Source organism: Stigmatopora argus, chromosome 11, assembly GCF_051989625.1.
Source record: "Stigmatopora argus isolate UIUO_Sarg chromosome 11, RoL_Sarg_1.0, whole genome shotgun sequence".
Taxonomy (NCBI): Eukaryota; Metazoa; Chordata; class Actinopteri; order Syngnathiformes; family Syngnathidae; genus Stigmatopora; species Stigmatopora argus.
In genome coordinates this window covers 12,202,170-12,222,504 of record NC_135397.1, presented here as the reverse complement: position 1 = coordinate 12,222,504, position 20,335 = coordinate 12,202,170, and the positions used below count along the sequence as shown (strand labels likewise).

Genomic DNA, 20,335 nt, shown 5'->3' with positions numbered 1-20,335 from the left:
CAGCGGGCAGTGAGCATTTAAGTTTTTCCAGTGGGTTGCCTTCCATGGCATCAACCCATCAGTGCATGGACGTCTGCATAAATGGGTGAACATTAGCCAATGTGAAGTGTTTTGGGCAAGTTGAAAACATGGAGATAAAAGTGCTCCATTGCCCACAATAGTCATAATAATAAAACGGTGAACAACTAACCCATCTAGGAACATCACATAACTGTTTTTCAGATATCTTAAACAGCCTCACTTTTTTTTTAACCAAACTCTTAATCTCACGCAAAATTAAAAAATGAACAACTTTCCCAACTCTGGAAGTAGAGAGTGCACTTAGTATAGCATCTTCATCATTACAGTCAGTGTGACAATAAAAAGATATGCAGTATACAGAACACTATAAGTGTTACCTGAGTATAGCTCAGCCATGGTATGAAAACAATAATAATTGCTAAACAATATGCCCTTTCCACATCTTCAAAGACTCCTGCTGCTCAATTAGATCAACACACATATGCTTAATAGGTTCAATCTACTTTAATTTGCTCATATGTATGTATGAATGTTATTCTAAATTGTGGTTTCGCCTGTGATTGCCTAGCAACCATTCCACAAGGTACCCCCTTAACCTAAAAGTTTAAGTGCTTTCAAGTGTTGATTGAAATAGCCTGTGACTGTGTGTTTAAGTGGCAGTCCTCTGGTTTGCCACCCTATGCCTGTGGTTAGGTGTGGTGGATCTGTCACCATATCAGCTCAATAACTCTGACCTCAACCATCACTTCCAAGAAAAGCCATCATTCGATACTCAGCATTCGTTTTTTTTTTTAAACTTTCTAAGGTCGGGACTTGTTCCAAAAGCAGCCTCTTTAACTAGTTTAGTGTGAGAATCCATATTGACACTGTGAGCAGAGTTTTTAACTTGGACTCCAGAGAACAGTGTCACAATGAACAATGAACACCAAACAACATTAGGTTTTCATTTTGTACACCAGATACATTAGTTAGGGGTTTGGGAAAATACATTTTGTTGGTGCTTTTTATAGTCTGAGATTTCACATATGTTTAGGGACCCTGTTCTTAACAATACTTAAAATTAGCACTGAAAAATCTGTAATTCACACTGGAAATGAGCTTTAATGTCATCCGCTCTGTTCTGTTAGCTTGATATAACTGACCCCGATTATGATCGCTCAAAGGGGCAAGGCCCCAAAAAAGGAAATTTCTCTTACCAACTGAAAAACATCACTCTGGCCTTTTAGCTACCTGAACACTATTGCCATGTGGACAAACTGTCAAAATTAATTGTAATACAACTTAGTACAACTTTTATTCTCATTGCATCGGAACGATCTCAAGTGTAGTATAAGTGTAGAATGTTTAGAAAAGACTTTATCAAATGTACTTTCTATGGTAGGCGCATGCATGTCATTTTAAGGCACGGGTGTCCAAACGGGTCCTTAAGGGCTGCAGTGGGGACAGGTTTTCATACCAACCAAGACGATACATTTTAACTTGGCGTTAATCTGGTGTCTTAGAACTGTAATCAGTTGATTGCAGACGGGTGCTGCTTCTTTCAGAAGAAGTCTCATTGGTTAAACAGTCTGTGCTAGATAATTTAGAGCAATAACCTGTACCCTTTGCAGGCCTTTGGGAAATAGTTTGGGCACCCCTGCATTCAGGGGTTGAGAGTTGTGCTGGCATTTGATATCTATGAGGTTGTGGGTGTTGTCTGTTCTCTGTGATCAACAGCAAAAGATGAAAATACATCAGGTCTATGTTGCCTTGTCCAGGAGTGTGCTAAGGTTGTTTTACCCCACATGACAGTATTCCAATTACAAGCGAAATGGTTGTAACACGGGATCAAATTTAACTGCTGCAGAAATGTAATAGTATGACGATTGACATATTACTAAGAGTTTTATAGGAATTAGTATTGGCACAAATAATGGACCTACTGAGGTATATGTTTCCCCTTGCCTCCATCTTCCCTCCTCTCTTTTATTCGTATTCTCTTTCCCCTATTGTCTACGTTGATGGATTGGGCTCGGCTGTGTCCGGGTGGGTGTAAAGCCTCACAATCCCCCATCCTTTCCTTCACTTAACCGCGCCTGTAAGCGCACGTCATGATCGATGCTGCTCAGCCACCCTCCATCGCTCAGCTTGACTGCCAGTGAAAGCCTCGAACCCATTCTGAAACACAAGCAGTCATAATGGCAGAGGAAATGAGGGTGACTCGAGAGTCGTCGAAGCGGGATAGATTTTCTCCCGTCTTTCTTCACTGTATTAACTCTTTCTATCGCTTCACGGGTGGCAGGAAGGCACACCGGCCACACGTACGCACATGTGTGGTATTTTGGAGCTCACAAATTCACGAGGACATCATGAATCATTTATAGTGAAAGCAGAGATGTGGGCAGCAGTTGAACCGCATTCTGGGTGCATGTGTGTGTATGTCAAGCCCTCATGTGGACTTGATAAGTTCCACTGACATTGTGTTTTCTCTTGGTGGTTGCAGAGTGTTCCAGTTTTGGTCCACTGTGTGTTTCTCATTGGCCGCTGAGCTGTAGATGATTAGAGTGCAGTCCATCCATGAAACCCCCTTTTGCATCCCATTGAAAAAGCATGACAGACACACCGAGTTGTCGTAGTTGAAGTTTTTACTATTAAAATAACACAAACCTTCTCCAGATCCCTCCTAGAGAGTTAGATATATAGATGATGACTGGGCTGTGACAAGCCATGGGGTCCCTTGGAAATGAGATAATGCTGCATGATGACTTATTTCCTGAAGCCCACATGAATAAACAGAGAAAGCTGGAATATTGAGGAAAGCAGGACGATAGCGAATCGACGCACAGCCCCCACTCCTGTCATCCTTCCCAGCTGTTTGTACTATTTCTGTAAGACTGCTGTTGACGTGAGCTTTCAAAAAGTTGAAATGCACATAGATCTAGAGAGACAAGCATATGCTATTCACTTATGCTCTCTCAATATTACTGCTGTATTTGTTTTCTTTTTTCTTTTTTACACTCTTTGTAGATGGCTATATTTAGATGGAAGGAACAACTTTCTCCTCCTCGGAGATTTTCTGTGAAACTGTTCTTAAAACATCTACATTCTTCTCCTTCCGAGGAGCTGTTTCTTCTAACCTCTCTTTCGAGTTCTCCATCCACCCAACTCTCATATTGCTTATTTTTTAAAATGTATTATAGTTGTTATACCAGAGAGTAAGGCAAGACAGGATTCAGAAACAAAATAATATAAGAAAAAAAGATGGTTATCAATTCTCAGCTGCTTATACAAAGACTTATTATTGATGTACTTATCATGGTTTACTATATAACAGCTGATGCCTGTTCTTTCCGCCATTCACCTTCGCATTTTCTGTCTTTAGTATCATTTCAGTAATGCACAGTTAAATGCCGATGTTGATGTCTAAATAATTTCCTTACACTGTTAATGCAATTTTTCACTTATCACGACAAGCACCGCTACATATGGATGTGCTTTAATGTTATATGTAAACACAGAGACACAAAGAAGATACAAGTAGGAAGTATGTTTACAATTTTTGTTGTGCCAAAAAAAATTGTTGAGAGTGTAGAGAATGACAAAGGAGGGTGGTGATATTGTTTGTCTTGACCACACACAGAAACACTTATTCACTCTCTCCAGGCCACACACACGCACACACACACCTGTATTTTGGAACGTATCCAAAAGCCCTCCAGCTAGAATCCTCACCCCTCTCCTTCCCCCCTCCACACACACTCACTCACACACACACACACACACACACACACACACACACACACACACACACACACACACACACACACACACTCACACACTCTTAACACCTCTTCTTTTTCATGTGCTTGACACTGCAGCTTTATTCTCCTCTGCAGGTCTTTGTATCGCAGCCAAAAAAATGTCTGCACATCTTTTTTTTTTAAAGTCCCAATAAATGGTTCTTTATTCACTCAAACCTCTGGTGTGGCAAGCATAGAAATGAAGTGTTAATATCTGTTATTTAGATTTTTCTCATTGAGGTTTTTCTCTTATTTCCAAGTCATTACTTAATAGTATATGTTTGTGAACATTTCCCTCCACATGGTTGCCTCTTCAAAGCTACTATGATAGCGAGGTCACACACTTCCATGCCAAGCCTAATAATGCCGGAGTTAACTCCATATGAAACTCGACATATACCTACCGTGGATAGTTTAAATTACATATCTGCTCAAATTCCGATTTACTGTTCTTCTAGAAAAATTCTGACTGAATTAAACTAATGTTGGAATGTGTGGGCAATGATGGTCCCTGATGCCCACGAGAGGCCAAAGGAAATTACATTAATTCCTTTTCACTGCGCATTCAAATTTTCCTAGAAGAGTGAATAAAGAAATACTCATTGACTTTATTATATTTCATTTATGGGTCTTATGAATGTGTGACTTGAATACATTAATGTAGCAACACATTCATAATGCGCAATGTATTATTAGGTACACCTCATCTCATCTCATTTTCTGAAACACTTTATCCTCATTAGGGTTGTGGGGGGTGTTTGTAAGGCGGGGGACACCCTGAATTGGTGGGCAGCCGATCGCAGGGCACAAGGAGACGGACAACCATGCACACACACCCATACCTAGGGGCAATTTAGAGTGTCCAATCAGCCTACCATGCATGTCTTTGGAATGTGGGAGGAAACTGGAGTACCCGGAGGAAACCCACGCAGGCCCGGGGAGAACATGCAAACTCCACACAGGTGGACGTGACCTGGATTTGAACCAAGGACCCTAGATCTTTGAGGCCGACGCACTAACCACTCGCGCCACTGGGCCGCCTAATAGGAACACTGTTGCCTTTTTTGGCGAGGGTTAAGCATGCCTTATAGTTATAAAAATCCAGTATATTCTGTATGTTTTGTATCTTTACTGGTTTGGGCATTGTTAGGGATTGGTTTCTTTATGTTTTTTCCCCTGTGTGACCTATCCATGTGATTGCCCTCAGGGTTCACCTATCGTCTCACTACCCTGTTGTTTCTCCTGCTTGCTGCCTCTTGTGTGACCTAGGTGTTTCTGATTGTCTCGTCAACCCATTTCTGCCTATTTAAACCCTGTGTGTTTGTCAGTCCTTGTGGGATCATCTGCGTTTGTTATGCCCTTGTCCCGTGATCCTCGTTTCCCCACGTCCTCCCTGTCAAGTTTGATTTTCTTATTTGATTTCAAAGTCTTTGTTACTTTTGGGTAATCCTGCCATAGTTATGAAATGGTTTGTTAGCACACTCCACTCCTTGTCCTTGCTTGCTTCCCCGCGTTTGGGTCCTACTACGCATTCATGACCCTGCTAAATCCTGCAAATATATGTTTGTTTTGTTAGTGTGTACTCATTATTTCTATAAAAATGTGAATATAGTTCTGTAATCTTTTACCCTTGGGCTGCACCGTGTTTTTTTTTTGTTTTTTTGCCTAGAAGGAAGAAAGTAGCCAACAGTTAATGGCAGCACAGTACTACTACTTTTACAGGCCCCCAAACACCCTATTAACTACGTTAATGAGACCGTAATCAGGCAGATACCTGTGCCTGTTTTCTGTCATTTTCAGTCCTTGGACAAAATTTAATGTGTGTTGGCACAGTTAGGTTTCATGCAATTGAGTTGGAAAATTTGGGAAAACACTGGTTCAACACTGAATCTACAGTAAAACCATGTTTTAAAAATGTTATAAATTTAATTGTCTTTACTATCAGAATTTTGCTATGATTCATAAGACACCAATAATTAAATGTGTGGTTGGGTTAAGATGTCAGGTGTTGGTTTTTGGGGGTTTATTTTGAGTTTTTTTGTAGTCCTGGTCTTTTCACTCTGTGATTTGTCCTCGTGATTTCCCACTGAGTTCACCTGTTGTTTCCCCGCCCCTGGTGTCTCTCCTTTTCGCTCCCTCGTGTCAACCTGGTGTTTCTGATTGTCATCTCAATGCGGGTCTGTCTATTTAAACCCTGTGTATTTGTCTGTTCTTCTCGGATTCTCTCCCCTCTTCTGTGTTCACATCCAGTGTTCCTCGTGCCCCCGTGTTTTCTCTGTAATGTTTGGTTTCTTTGTCTTAGTTGTTACTACTTAGTACTTAGTAGTTAGTACATCCTCACTCCCCGGCTCCATCCACAATTGGGTCCAACTACGTTCCCAGCACACCTCGACCCTAACACATCAGTAAGACCTTCAGAAAATACAATTAAGAAAAATATTGATTTTTGTGATGGGCCAGTAATTGTCGAGAAAGCTTCTTGAGTGAAGATTAGACTTCTTTGGAAAAGGTCAACCATTGTTAAAACTTGAAAGATTTCCATCCTGGACCTTAAGATTATTTTATTTAAATCCATTCATACAGATTGCACAAAGAGAACAGTGGTAAAACATCACAAGACACCTGTGGAGTCGTTTTACGCTATTTAAAATCAGATCTTTTTTCACGCTCACCATTATTCTAAAAACAAAGATGTTTAATTTAGGTTTTAGCCCTATTTAGAGCTGTGCGGTGAAAGCTCTATATAGGGGCTTCTATACAGCACTGAGATTTTGCAGAAATTATAACTGAAGTGTTTGTTCTACGTTGCTCTTATGCATCCATAAATGGCAGCATTCTGTTGCAAACAGTTAAACCAATCCATCAAAAACCCAGATTAATGTCTACGTCAACCTCAGCTAGCACCCAACCGTGAAAGCAGAGATTGTGAAATATTCAGGATTTGATAGATGTGATTGTATATCTTGGACCAAATGCCTGTGTGTAATAGTGTTTTCATTGAAACGTTTTTGATATGTTTATGTGGTATTTGTAGCCACAGACTACCTTACCGTGGCTTCTTACTTGGGAAGTCTGACCCATTTGTCTCTTTACTTGTCCCAAATGACACATTCCCCTTGCTCAACCTCAAATAATGACTCTCACTGATATTCATTTTCTCACGGCTGCGTATCAAACAATTTTTTTGTCGGCCTATGATTCCACCTGCCTTTTGCCTGACTCTCAAAGGGAGCTTGATTTATTGATTTTACATGGAAAAATATGTACACGTTTTCCGTTGGATAAGCGACTTCCTCATAACTGTGGCTCTGAGAAACTCCCATAGACTTTAATTGCTTTACAACGATAACTGTCATTTGGCTGGCTCTCATGCATGTAATGCCAAGACGTAGCTCCACTTTTTTGAGGATGATGATGATTGGCTCAAAATAATCATTACCACCTTGATAAATGTTAACTCATCACAGCTAACTACGATGGTGCTTAGTTGAACAGCGATGTCAATGACGTTTTAAATCATTATAAATATTTCATAGATATCCGACCTACATATATTTTTTTCCAAAAAGAATCTTGCAGTGTTGGTTCCAACAAGGACATACATACCAGAAAAATTACAATACATTCATAGTCGTATGTCAGTCATAGCCGTAGACTCCCTTTGTCCTTATTTTATTTAGCTCCGGTTTAATAGTTCAGTCTGTTTGAAATATTACCTGAGCTCTAAACATTGAAATTTGTGTTTTGTGTTCTGAGTCACCAAAGTACTGTAGGTGACGTTACTGTGCAGCTAAACACAACTGCAAAGCGCCCATGATAAATGGTTGTAGTAATGCCGAGTCTTTATCTTTCCACAGGCAAACTGAATGTTTCTTATGGCAAATGCGTAACAAACTTAAGTACTTTCTCCCCAGTAGAACACAATCAGTGTTGTGAGTCCTGTTTGTGCAGCTTATACCAAGATAGAGATCAGAGGTAAATGATGTGAATCAGACAAGAACCAGACATTACTTTTCAGCACAAGTCTAATCTCCAGACTAGGCGCCTTGAGCTATGTCCGATAGCATTACTTGTTAAATCAGGGTATCTATTGAACAATCTTATCAAACGACAGCATTGTTCAAAGTCCAGTATACACAAAAGCCCTAATTTTACTCAGATCTTAAATTCATACTGCAAAGGCACACCTAAAACCATATGTGCCAATCCATCATTAAGGCTACAATGGGAATGAACTGTGAGCAATATCACCGAAAGAGAGCCTGGCTACCTTAATGAACTAAGTGCTGACCCCAGGGTATGTTTTGCATTAAGATAAATCTACACCAGGTTTGACACAGCCACACTCAGTTCACACACCTGTAATGTGCAGAAAATACTTCCAAGCATTCCCTTGTGTTTGCAAACCGACATCATTCGAATGCTCCTTTCAAGGCCTGAAGGCTTAAACCGGAGCCAAATGGTCTACAGACCATGCGAAGGCTGCTAGACGCCAACTCATAGAGCGAGTGATGAGCATCTGACACTTTCCCTTAATTCATTTAGACTGAACAGTTGCGCAAGTTGAGTGACATCTACAAGTTATGACCTTTGCTCCTGTTTCTTTTACCTAACAGTGTCTACGCCTTGCTTCTGTTTAATGTCAGATTCTGTGACCCACACACGTCAAGGTTGTCTTACAAAACAAACGCATTAAAAACACATTTGGTGTGATAGTAGATTAGATTGATGGAGAAATTACCAAAATTTTAGGAATGTTTACATATCAGCAATTATATATATATATATATATATATATATATATATATATATATATATATATATATATATATATATATATATATATATATATATTGGTAATTTCTCCATCAATCTAATGTAATCTATATGTATATATATGTATATATAGATATATATGTATATATGTATATGTATGTATATATACATATATGTATATACGTATGTACATATATATGTATATACGTACGTACATATATACATATATGTATATACGTACGAACGTATATACATATATGTATATACGTACGAACGTATATACATATATGTATATATGTATGTACGTATATACATATATGTATATACGTACGTACATATATACATATATGTATATACGTACGTACATATATACATATATGTATATACGTACGTACATATATACATACATGTATATACGTACGTACATATATACATATATGTATATACGTACGTACATGCATACATGCATGTATGTATGCATGTATTGATACATGCATGTATGTATGCATGCATGCATGTATTGATACATGCATGCATGTATGTATGCATGCATGTATTGATACATGCATGCATTTACATACAGTGCGTACATACATACATACATACACACACACATAAGGCATATAGAGTAAAGTATATATAGTGCAATCATGTATGCAGCCTCTAAGTGGAAGGGACATGTTTTGGTCTTCACTAACAATACCAGATTGCCTGCTAACTGTAAAATGTATATGTTTTGAGCACTCATGCACTGTATACATTTTGAAGCAATGCAACTTTAGATTGGCCTGCTGACCATGGTGCCCCTTATCCATCTTTGTGGTGAGCGCTGTAATTGTGCCTTATTTTAGGTAGTTCATGTTTCCCTGAAAATTGACTTCCAAACTAATCAGCAATGTCAAATCGTTCGTTTCCAAACTGACTCACTTAAGCCTTAAAAAAAGAGGGAGAGTGTAGCAACCACAGACTATGTAAAATACAGCATGCACCCCCACAGAAATGCTCTGTCTTCCATTTTAAGAATGTGTAAATGTAGAGGTCCTGCCGAGCCAAATTTAGTTGGAACACTCAATGTACAGAAGACTGCTGACTCCAAATCATGGCCACTGTGATTACTCTGCAAATGAATACTGAGGACAAAGGGAGAAAAGCATCCTAGACAGAACCGAGAAAAAGGACAATTGTGTTATTGGCTCACAAAACAGACTCTCGTTTATAAAGATACTTTCCACCGCTGCTAATCCAATATAACAGCACTAGAAGTGGGAGAGTAGTTGTCCTGAGCCAATTGTATTATAGCATGCTAATGGGATTAAGGGTGTTTCACAGCCTGGATTGAATTTTGCTATTCAATCAGATAAAGTTGTAGTCAGATCATCACAGCACTGTTTCTCCTGTTCTTCCCGTGCCCAATGCAACAATCATGTATTATAGCCTTTGGCTTTGGCACCTTGATTTGGAACAATTCCTTATTGTCACTTGTTAATAAAGGTTAATTTCGCATCAGATAAAGCTCAAAGTTAGATCGACCAAAAGCTTGACTCTTTCATGAAACGGCCATGAACTAGTGTGTAAAGACACGCAAGAATGATGTCTCTAACTTCAAGCTGAATTAATCTGTTCTGGTTCTCAATGCCGATTGAAGGGAAAAAATTGAGCCTGTTTTGGAAAAGCTAAAATAAATAATGGATGGCTCACCGATTAAAAGATAGTCCATGGAGGAAATGAATGTAGGCAAATCTATTGATCATAATGGATTAGGTGACATGTTTAACGCCTGCTCCTCTCGTAAAGTTGCCTCACACTATTATTTTCTGTACTCTTTAAATTACGTGAAACTCAGTCATTACACATCTTCTCCAAAGAATGGTAAACTGCTTACATTTACTTTATTTAGTTTTACATTTTAAAACCAAAATGTAGCCTCTCATGAAACCACTTTGTGCTTTGCATCATCATATACCATGCTGCCAGATGAACATACTTTAAACAAGCAGGCGTCATCCGAGTCTCATTTGGCGTACTTGTATCTCATAGATTTATAGATTGTGAAATTTGTGGTCAAGTTCAAGGATCTTTTTTGGATGCCTATAAGAAGCTTGTTTACTTCTGTCCTCACTGGGGATGCCTTGTCTGCAGGCATTTTTTTATAGTGTGTTCTTTAAAGTTCTTTCAGTTGCCCCTAATATATCAGTTTCAGCCTTTCAATTTTCAGTGTCATGCAATTCATTGTTTGGTCTTTGGGTGAAAGCTCAGTGTAGGGACCGAACATGCGAGAATGGAGAAAGAGCAGATATTAAATGAAACTAAATAATGTGGACACTATAATATTAAAACACTTTCAGCTCAGGCATCCTTCTTCTCTCCCCAGTGATTTGAGCGAGAACCTCATCCAGTCCATCCCAAGAAAAGCTTTCAGAGGAGCGACAGACATCAAAAACCTGTAAGTGTTTTTGACGTCAACTTGATGGAACATATACTACTGTATTCTATAAAGGTTTAATGAAGGTAACTGGACATGCACATCTATCAGTTTGATTGGTATGCTGGGTACTCTTTTTCTCTAACTACACCATGCAGCGACAACAGCACACTGATCCACTTCCAGGATTTAAAAAAGCCACCGTAGTATACCTGCAAGTTCGTTTTGAAAAATTGTTTGATTTCATAAGGCACTTAATTCATTCTTCTACGGATCCTCGTAAGTGTTGCGGCGGTTGCTGGAGCCTATGCCAGCTGACTTTGGGCAAAAGGCAGACTACACCCTACTGGTCGTCAGTGGGCCGTAGGGCACACAGAGACAGAGACGACCATTCACACTCACAATCATACCGCCACCAGCGGGACTCAACCCCGCGCCTGCCCGCACCAAAGTCAGACGAGTGAACCACTACACAATCAGGCAGCAGCACTTTAGTCATGACTTTAATTGTATTTCACATTGACATTGTGATAAATTAGTGCCAAATAAACACCACCCCCTCTTTTTTTCCATCAGGAAATAATATTAACTATTGGTATCTCAGTTCAAACACGTATGAACATTCAGTCAGTCATTAGGAAAAGTAAAAACTAACATGAACTTTGAGCTAATTTAAAACTGTTGCTCACCAACAGAGCAGCCCCTGAGGCATTGAAGTCGCATTGACACAATCATCTGGCTAACAGGATCATTTTGTTAACGTGTAAACAAAAGTTAGGAATTAAGAATGGTTAACATTGAATACCAAATTACCGCTGGAGGGCCGTGATTCCAGTATTGTATAGCATTTTTTTCACTAATTTGCTGTGAAGCTTTTTGGGTATTACTCCCAAAATGTATTTTGTCCAACAAGCAATCGTTCCCAGTTGATTTTGGATGAGAAGTAGGGTACACCCTGACAATCCAATTGCACATATGGGGGAAAAATACACCATAGACTCTCACATTTATGTTGGGGGGCATAGGTAATATTTAGTCTAAACTGGCCCATATATATATATATATATATATATATATATATATATATATATATATATATATATATATGTGTGTGTATATATATATATATATATATATATATATATATATATATATATATATATATATATATGTATATGTGTGTGTGTGTGTGTGTGTTTAAAGGCTGAAGTATCATTATTATGGAGTACACAACAGCAATCTAGAGGACTAGATTCTTTGTAACTGGAAGGTGAATGCATGCATACTGATGATAATAAACACACTGTAAGCTACCCCCTCCAGCTCCTCTGTCCACTCTTGGGGATACATGATCTCAGATGAACACTATTGATTTCCCGTAGTCCATCAGTGTGCCATTTACTGTTTAGATGATGAGCAGCATGCAGCGGGGAAGAGGGACTTTTTTTGTTTTGTTTTAACAAGTCTGTTTTTTTCCCCATCTTGCAGACAACTGGATAAAAACCACATCGGTTGCATCGAGGACGGTGCATTCAGAGCTTTGCGAGGCTTGGAAGTGCTGTGAGTATTTCCTTCGAGTGCAATAGCATTCCATTAACGCACTCAGTTAAATGAAGGCATTGTTTCCCTACCACTAATAATGACCATCACTAAAGTATACACATAATTATAGGGGCCCTCATGTCAAACCCCCCCATAAGCGCCTCTTGAGGGCGGCCTGCATCGTGAGGGCCCAACCGCCATTAACTCATTGTTCTATACAGTTGACAGCAGAATTTCCTTCTATCACATTAACCCCCCTTTCAACTCCAAGGTCAGCTTGTCATCTTGACAATGGGACTAACATCATCAAGAATTGCATTCTGACCCCAGTGCTTTTCTGCAGCCATTTTTATTTGGACGGGGGGTATAATCATCAACATTCATATTTGCAAGGCTTTTGTTTTCACGCTCCCACTTTAAACAAAAGAATCTCCAGTGGAGATTGGGCCACAAGAGCTTCAGCGGCCTTGTTATTTTTATAGTAAAAGACTGCTTTATTCTTTCTTTTTTAAAAGGGATGGGGAGACCCCCCACCCCTCTTTAAAAAAAAAAGAACATTAAAGGGTGCTTTCATGGCATGGATGGATTGCAGATGTTGTGATAGGTTGTTATAATTACATAAGTGGGGGTTGGGGGTTGTTTATATAGGTTTTTATGGGGGGCAGGTTGCATGAGTTGATAGTTGTAGGGGTGGTGGGCTGATTGAAATATGGCTAATAAGGTTACTAGTCTGATTGAAATGACCTGATTCCTTGGCTGCAGCTGATGCCCAGAGAGTGTGAATGATTGGGACTCCACACAGGGTTGATTAGTAGTCTGGCGCATGTGTATTTGGACGTGTGCCGGCAAGGGGGTTTATAGGAGGTATAGAGGCTTTGCCCATGTCCAGTCCTACTTAGAAAATTAGAATACGCAATAATAGGTCGGAAATTTCATTTAAAAGCATGACTAAACTTTTTTGTAAGCCTTTTTGAGAACTATTCTCCTCTTTTGATTCCTCAGAACCCTGAACAACAACAACATCAGCAGCATCCCAGTTTCCAGCTTCAACCACATGCCCAAACTGCGAACCTTGTGAGTGCAACCGACTGTATATGCTGTTTGAAAAAATACTGTCAATTGCATCTTTTGACAGTGCTGAATTGCATGGGATCTTTTGTTCAAGAGTATGTTCGACCACAATGTGATCTCAAGCAAAGCCAAGAGCTATTATGCCCCCATCCATCTAAATACAACAACCACTGGTCCTTATAGACGCAAATAACCCTTGGAGCCTATTGTGCAATGATGTGATTACTAAATACAGAATTATGCACAAATGAAAACAATCACGGCTGCTGCAACAATCTGTCATGCCTCCAAATCCCTTGTGGTGGCCTCCAGGCTTCTTCGCTTCCATTGGGGTTACATTTTATAGTATTGCAGTTGTCCGCACACGAAGATTTGTTCCAACCACCAGCAACGGCTATTCTCGACAAACGCAGCATTCCAAGAATTCCATGTTTGGAGTGTCGGGTTTTGAAGCCTCGTCTCCTTCCTCGAGAATGCTGCATTTACCATCATTCATGTAGCGTATGATTTACTCAGTTTTGCCACAGCGGTTTGTGTGTAATGAGCTCGAGAAAAGAACAGACACGTTTGGGCTATTTGTGTCTTCACTCACAGTCAAATGGGTTGGCAATTGAGGCAGGGATCTTCAAATAGCTAATTTTCTTCCTCTTTTTGTTTTGTTTATGTAACAGCCGTCTCCACTCCAACAATCTCAACTGTGACTGTCACTTGGCCTGGTTGGCCCAATGGCTCCGACAGCGGCCTACCATTGGTCTGTTCACTCAGTGCACGGCACCGCCCGAACTCAAAGGTCTTAACGTGGCCGAGGTTCAGAAACACGAATTCAGCTGCGCGGGTAAGAAGACTTCTATGTGTGACAAAGGCCAAAAACATTTTATATTGTTTGCTATGAAAACACCAACATCGAAACACTACTGATTTCTTTGCCATTAAAATCACTGCCAAATCATCTGAAATAGGTTGTAACAAGTTAAGTTGCACTGCAGGCCATTATATTTTAAATTCCTCCACTGCCCACCTTAAGTTATCCATTGCTATCCAGAGCGTTCTCTGCATTAATCAAAGATTTTCCGTGTTCAACCCACAAGAGGCCTCGCCGGCACAGAAAAAGTAGCATTTTCATGGCTTCTTAGGGCGCCTCAGAAAGACCGCAGAAATATGCAGATAGGCCCAAATAGACGTGTTTTTTGTCAATGGTGGGCATTCACTCTCTATTATTGTTTTTATTTTGTAAATGATTATTTCCTTAGTTGGAATATTGCAAAAGGGCCTCGTGAGTTCTACTGGAATTTTGCATACATGTTGAGAACTTTTAAGATTTTGGTAGAATTCAAAATTCTGCATCCATTCAGGCATGCAGATTTCACATTTATTTTTATGTACTTATTTTATTTTTGTAGTGTTTATTATTGTCTTTCCCTTATCATTCCGATGCTAATAGAGCAACATGTGTACAAGGGCAGGACATGTTGTTATCATATCAAGACAATGCAAAAAGGCGAATGAGAACCTTCTATCCACACAAGGCCATCTCACTACAACACCAGCTGCGGTGGTTGGTTGATATATATTCGTGTATTTGTTTTTGGGTGTGTATCCCCCATCTCAGTCGCTCTCCATGGGTCGTGAATTTTATGCAGCTATACAGCACGACAGTACGGGTCATTAACTATTCCTCGCCCGGGGAAAGTGACTTAAAGCGTGGGAGTGGAATCTCGGAGATATGAAAAACGAGCTGGGACTGTGTGAGCAGGAGATTACGGAAAGTTTAGGCTACACTTCATGGGAAGCTGCAGTTCCCATTCTTGACATGATTTGTTGCACATGAGCTTCAATATAATTAACAATCACCATTCCCACCCTAAACTGGGTGAGCCTGCAAACATGAATACATTATATGTGGTAAAATCCTCCAATTATATAAACACACGTGCAAGAGCAATTGGCCACAAGTTGAACTCCCTTTGAAAACTCATTATGCGACTTTTTTGCTGGCATTCACCAGCGCATGTATTCACGCCCATGCTGCATACCTTTTGTATTTTCATGCGCACAAATGTGTGTAGTGTGTGCGCTGTGACCCGACCAGGCCACCTGCGGGGGATTTGGTGCAGGGTGGCGCCGAGCTGAAAACAGAAGATATAGAAGCTAAGCAAAAGACCGAATGATCAGGCGAATGTGTTTTTGGTTTGGCTACGGATTTCTGACGTACCGTCATTCCTTTCAGCTTGGAAAGCTTTCCAGTACTGTGAATTCTCAGTGCAGATTGAGTGACAATTTTACTACATAATGCTCATCATTGTAGTTGACTTTGAAATGATTGATACATTTAAATCTGTGATTCATTTTCACACACAAAAAAAATGTTTTGCCATCAAAGCACATTATTTAAAACAGAGATAAAACACTACAGTGCATGATAACTGCACAACCTCAATTTTCTCACTCAATTGTATTCATTGCTGAATTTTATCAAAGACACATGGAGTGAAGCCAAAGATAATATTATATTTTGAATGATAAGTGGTGTGATTTTAAATATAAAGCCGCAATGCAAATGGGAGCTGATAGTGTGTGTGTGTGTATGTATGTGTGTGTGTGATTGTGTGTGTGATTGTGTGTGTGTGTGTGTGTGATTGTGTGTGTGTGTGTGTGTGATTGTGTGTGTGTGTGTGTGTGATTGTGTGTGTGTGTGTGATTGTGTGTGTGTGTGTGTGATTGTGTGTGTGTGTGTGATTGTGTGTGTGATTGTGTGTGTGTGTGTGTGATTGTGTGTGTGTGTGTGTGTGTGTGTGTGTGTGTTTGCGTGTGTTTGCTGATGACACAAGGAAGATTAAATTGGAATACAATTGCTGGGAAATGGCTCCAGTGCAGAAAAACGATCATGTGTGAGTGCAACATGACATCAAATAGCGTCACCTCAAGTATACCTGTCAGGGAGCTGTCACTGTTCACACTGCTCCTGCTGCGCTGTGCACTTTCACTGATCCCAGACCTGTCAAATGTGCCATTCTCTATCAAGGTGGGAGCTTTACTGTGCCTTTTGTGCCTGATTCTAGATCTGTCAAACCTCTGACACGCTGAGATCACACAGCCTTACATTAGGCTGCTTATTGCGTCTGGGTCAACACAGTGACTGCTGTCCTGTATACCTTAGTCTCTGGTCTAACACTGGCCAGAACATTTTGTTTGCAAAATGGAGGAAAAATAACAGTACAAACAACTGTATTTTACACCAGACTATCATCACTGAGTACTTGTGAAAATTGTAGTTGTTCTTGCTCATACTATGGTCTGTTAATTTTAATTTAGTATTTATTTTAAGCTTTGTGGGTGCTATGTTTGATTTCAAATCATTATTATCATTAAAAAGCTTTCTGTATGTGTCGGTAAATTCACCACCCTTTCCTCCATGTTGTCAACATGTCTCTCACTACTCAGTGATAGAAACGATGAAATATTAATAGTTTGAAACCCAGATTAATATTACTGCGTAAATGAGCCAATTTAAAAGTCTGTTTTATTCATTTTATCTAGGTTAAGCTAACATCTACACAGCTTGTACTATTGCACTCCCTCACTCACTCACTCCCAAGCACATTCTCACTCTGTAGGAGCAGTGGAGGCACATGCTCTTCAACTCTACACTAGCTGTTAGGTACCATGAGACGATGTGATAGCTATTTGTGCTTTGTATGCAAATGGAAAGTTAAAGTGTCAAATAAAAGTGTGGTGGTAGTGGGATGGCTGTTGCTGAATGTGCACTCACTCCATTCAGGGAGTGCAGACAAAGGAGGAACATTTGAGGATAGATTAATGCATAGTATTGGAGGGCTTCAATCATCTGCACAATTGTATTATTCATTTCTTTCTTTCCGCTCTCTGCACGCCGCGCCATCCCTTTGACAGATAACCCAGTTTCTTTCTCATTGATGCTCAGGGATGTACACTTGAGCATAATGTTAAGTTTAATTCGAGTTCTCAATGTCAGTGTGATTGGTGAGAATCATCAATCTTCATCTGCTCTTGAGTACGCAGGACATAAGTAGTAGGCGCTGGTCTACGGGCGAGTTCAAGGAGCTGCCTCCCTGCTGCTGGACCAGTGCAACTTTTAGCACAGAATTCCATTCAATGAGTACTATGTTGGTAATATATGATCTTTCTTGAGGTTTCCCATACTCAAGGGTGCTAGAAATGTGGCTCTCAAACCAAGTTTTCGCTGAACTAATATAGCTGGTTCAATCTCGACCTACAGGCAATGTTAAACCTCCCCTTTAGAAACTGCCTGTATATACCTTCTGGCATGTTGTGTCTCCCATCCTCCAGGTTAATCCCTCACTCTTTATTTACCAGTCCTTTTCTTTTCCAGGCCACCAAGATTCATCCAGCTCACAACCATGCAACATCGGTGGAGGTTCCTGTCCTGCAATGTGTACCTGCAGCAACAACATCGTGGACTGTAGAGGGAAAGGTCTTATCGACATCCCAGCCAACCTTCCGGACAGCATGGCTGAAATGTGAGCACCACTAAATTAAACATCTGGCTGAAATACACTTTAAAGTTAACGAACACAATTGATTTAATAATTCTCCTATGCAGGGCTTCATGTTTCTACCATTTGGAGTTCTGCTACCTAATCTTTAAAAAATGTATGTCCATCTGTTCAATATCTGCCCATTATTTTCTTCCAATTCATTCACTGTCTGGTTATGGGCCAGAAGCTTCAGCAAGGGAGCATCTCGCAGGCAACTTTGTCCAGCTCCTCTAGGGAGGGTTGTGAGGTTTTCCAAGGCCGGCGGGGGGGGGTTGAATAGTCTCCCCAGATCAACCCTAGGTCAACACTGGGCCCTTCTCCCAGTGGGACCTGGCTAAGACGCCTCAACAGATTGGCGTCCAGAATGTATCCTAATCAGATGCAGGTCCAGGCGCCATATATTTCTGGATCACCCCTTACATGACTCCCAGAGGAAAAGACCTTCACCCTTCATATTGTTCCCCAAGGAAAACACATTCTCCAACTCCATAGAACACATGTAGACTGGCTGGGCGAACTCCCATGTCCATTCGAGTATACTATCAAGGGTATACGTAGAGTTATTCTAAGAATTCGTAAAAAGATTCATTGCTCTTTTTTTTGCAAAGCCCTACAGGGTTTTTTTCCAACTGATACAGCACAGACAGTTTTACCAATCAGGTTCACTCAGAACCAAGAAGCATCTGACTGCAATCCACTGATTGCACTTGTTGGACAACAGATTATTGAGAAGGTGTCCTCTTGATTGGTAGGAACAAAAACCCACAGCCACTGTGGCCCTTTGTGGATAGTTTGCCCACCCCTGCGTTTGATTGTGTTATTGGTTATATGCCCATGGTTTTAGATTTATTTTGTAAAATCAGTAATTAATCCACTGATTCAATAGCAAACAGACCTTCCATATCCACAGCAAACACACTGGTCTTAATTTCCAGATGGCTAACCTTGCATAAAATACTTATATTGAAGTCAGTTATGGTATTTAAGTGGACAAGAATTTGTTGTTTTTATGCTCAAGCTTAACCAAACCACAAACACCAGAGGGCTATTTTTGATTGTGGTCGCCATCACTGCTCTGCATGTACCATGGTATCAATCAACACTTGTGGTGTAAACAGTTCAGAGAAATAAACAGCATTATAACAAGGAATAAAGATGGACTTCTGCTTTATGATAGCAAATTAAAAAGCAATGATGGTTGTAATAATCTCCAACATGTTCGTAAAAATAAGGAATTTGTCCGTCATAATTTGAGCAAACTGATAGATTTGTGGAGTATAAATAAGGCAACAGATCTATTGTGCGTTGAAGCCTGGTGGTGTGTGGGAATCTTAGATGGATTTAAAATATGCATTTATTACCTATGGATGTTGTACTGTTTTTTTGCCCACAGTCTCTCACCACGAATTACTTGCTGGAATGATATTCTTCCATTTTCACTTGGACATGATGTCTTACAGCAAAGGTGGAGACTGTGGCCTCTTATCAGCACAGATTACTGTGAAGCTCACACAAACACTTTCCTAGTTTATCGGTCCACTGAGATCTCTGTGAACATTAACCATTTACAGCCCACGTGCTGTCAGGGTTCATTAATTGCTGGGAATGCAGAATTAGAGTTTTCAAGGTTGAGAATTTGTTATTTATTGTGGGGCCACGCCTTTTACTAGATTTATTATGAAAGTTAGTGAGTTATGAATAGTGAGGAAACTGATATCCAAGTTGTGATGGCGACACCGCAAGTTTCTAGGTCTCCTCTTCCCTATGGGGTCTGTTTATAAATACCCAGGAAGCATGGAAGCCCCCAACAACCCTGACCCATTTTGAGTTTGCTGCTGTGCTAAATTTCCTAATTTGGACGTGTAGTTCACGCTTGCATGACCACCCACAAAGTCGTCTTGTGGCATCACAGATTTCTCATTTTAATTCAGTCTTTGCCAGCCTGTTGCAACACTCTGACAAGAAGTCGCTTTGTGCATGCTGTCTTTGAAGACAACGATGAGCATGCATTTATAAATGCTTCCATAAGAAGTCTTAAATTTGATTTAAGAGAAGGCCTGTGTTTGCTTAAAAATTGCTATTTATCCTAGTAATTCAAAAAGTCTGACAAAATTCCTGTGTTGAGTTTGCATGTTCTCCCTGAATGAGTTTTCTCCTGGTACTCAGTTTTTTTTCTCCCACATCCCAAA

General features: G+C 40.1%; 1 protein-coding gene across 6 annotated transcripts in view; it reads left to right on the top strand.

Moving 5' to 3' along the window:
- The window catches only part of slit1a (slit homolog 1a (Drosophila)), a 90,295-nt gene that overhangs the window by 40,172 nt on the left and 29,788 nt on the right, over positions 1-20,335 (top strand). For all 6 annotated transcript variants that reach the window (XM_077613172.1, XM_077613171.1, XM_077613170.1 and 3 more), the window contains 5 exons: positions 10,948-11,019; positions 12,487-12,558; positions 13,543-13,614; positions 14,283-14,446; positions 17,981-18,128. In XM_077613172.1, the coding sequence (XP_077469298.1) occupies positions 10,948-11,019; positions 12,487-12,558; positions 13,543-13,614; positions 14,283-14,446; positions 17,981-18,128 (528 nt within the window). The remainder of the gene's footprint in view (positions 1-10,947; positions 11,020-12,486; positions 12,559-13,542; positions 13,615-14,282; positions 14,447-17,980; positions 18,129-20,335) is intronic.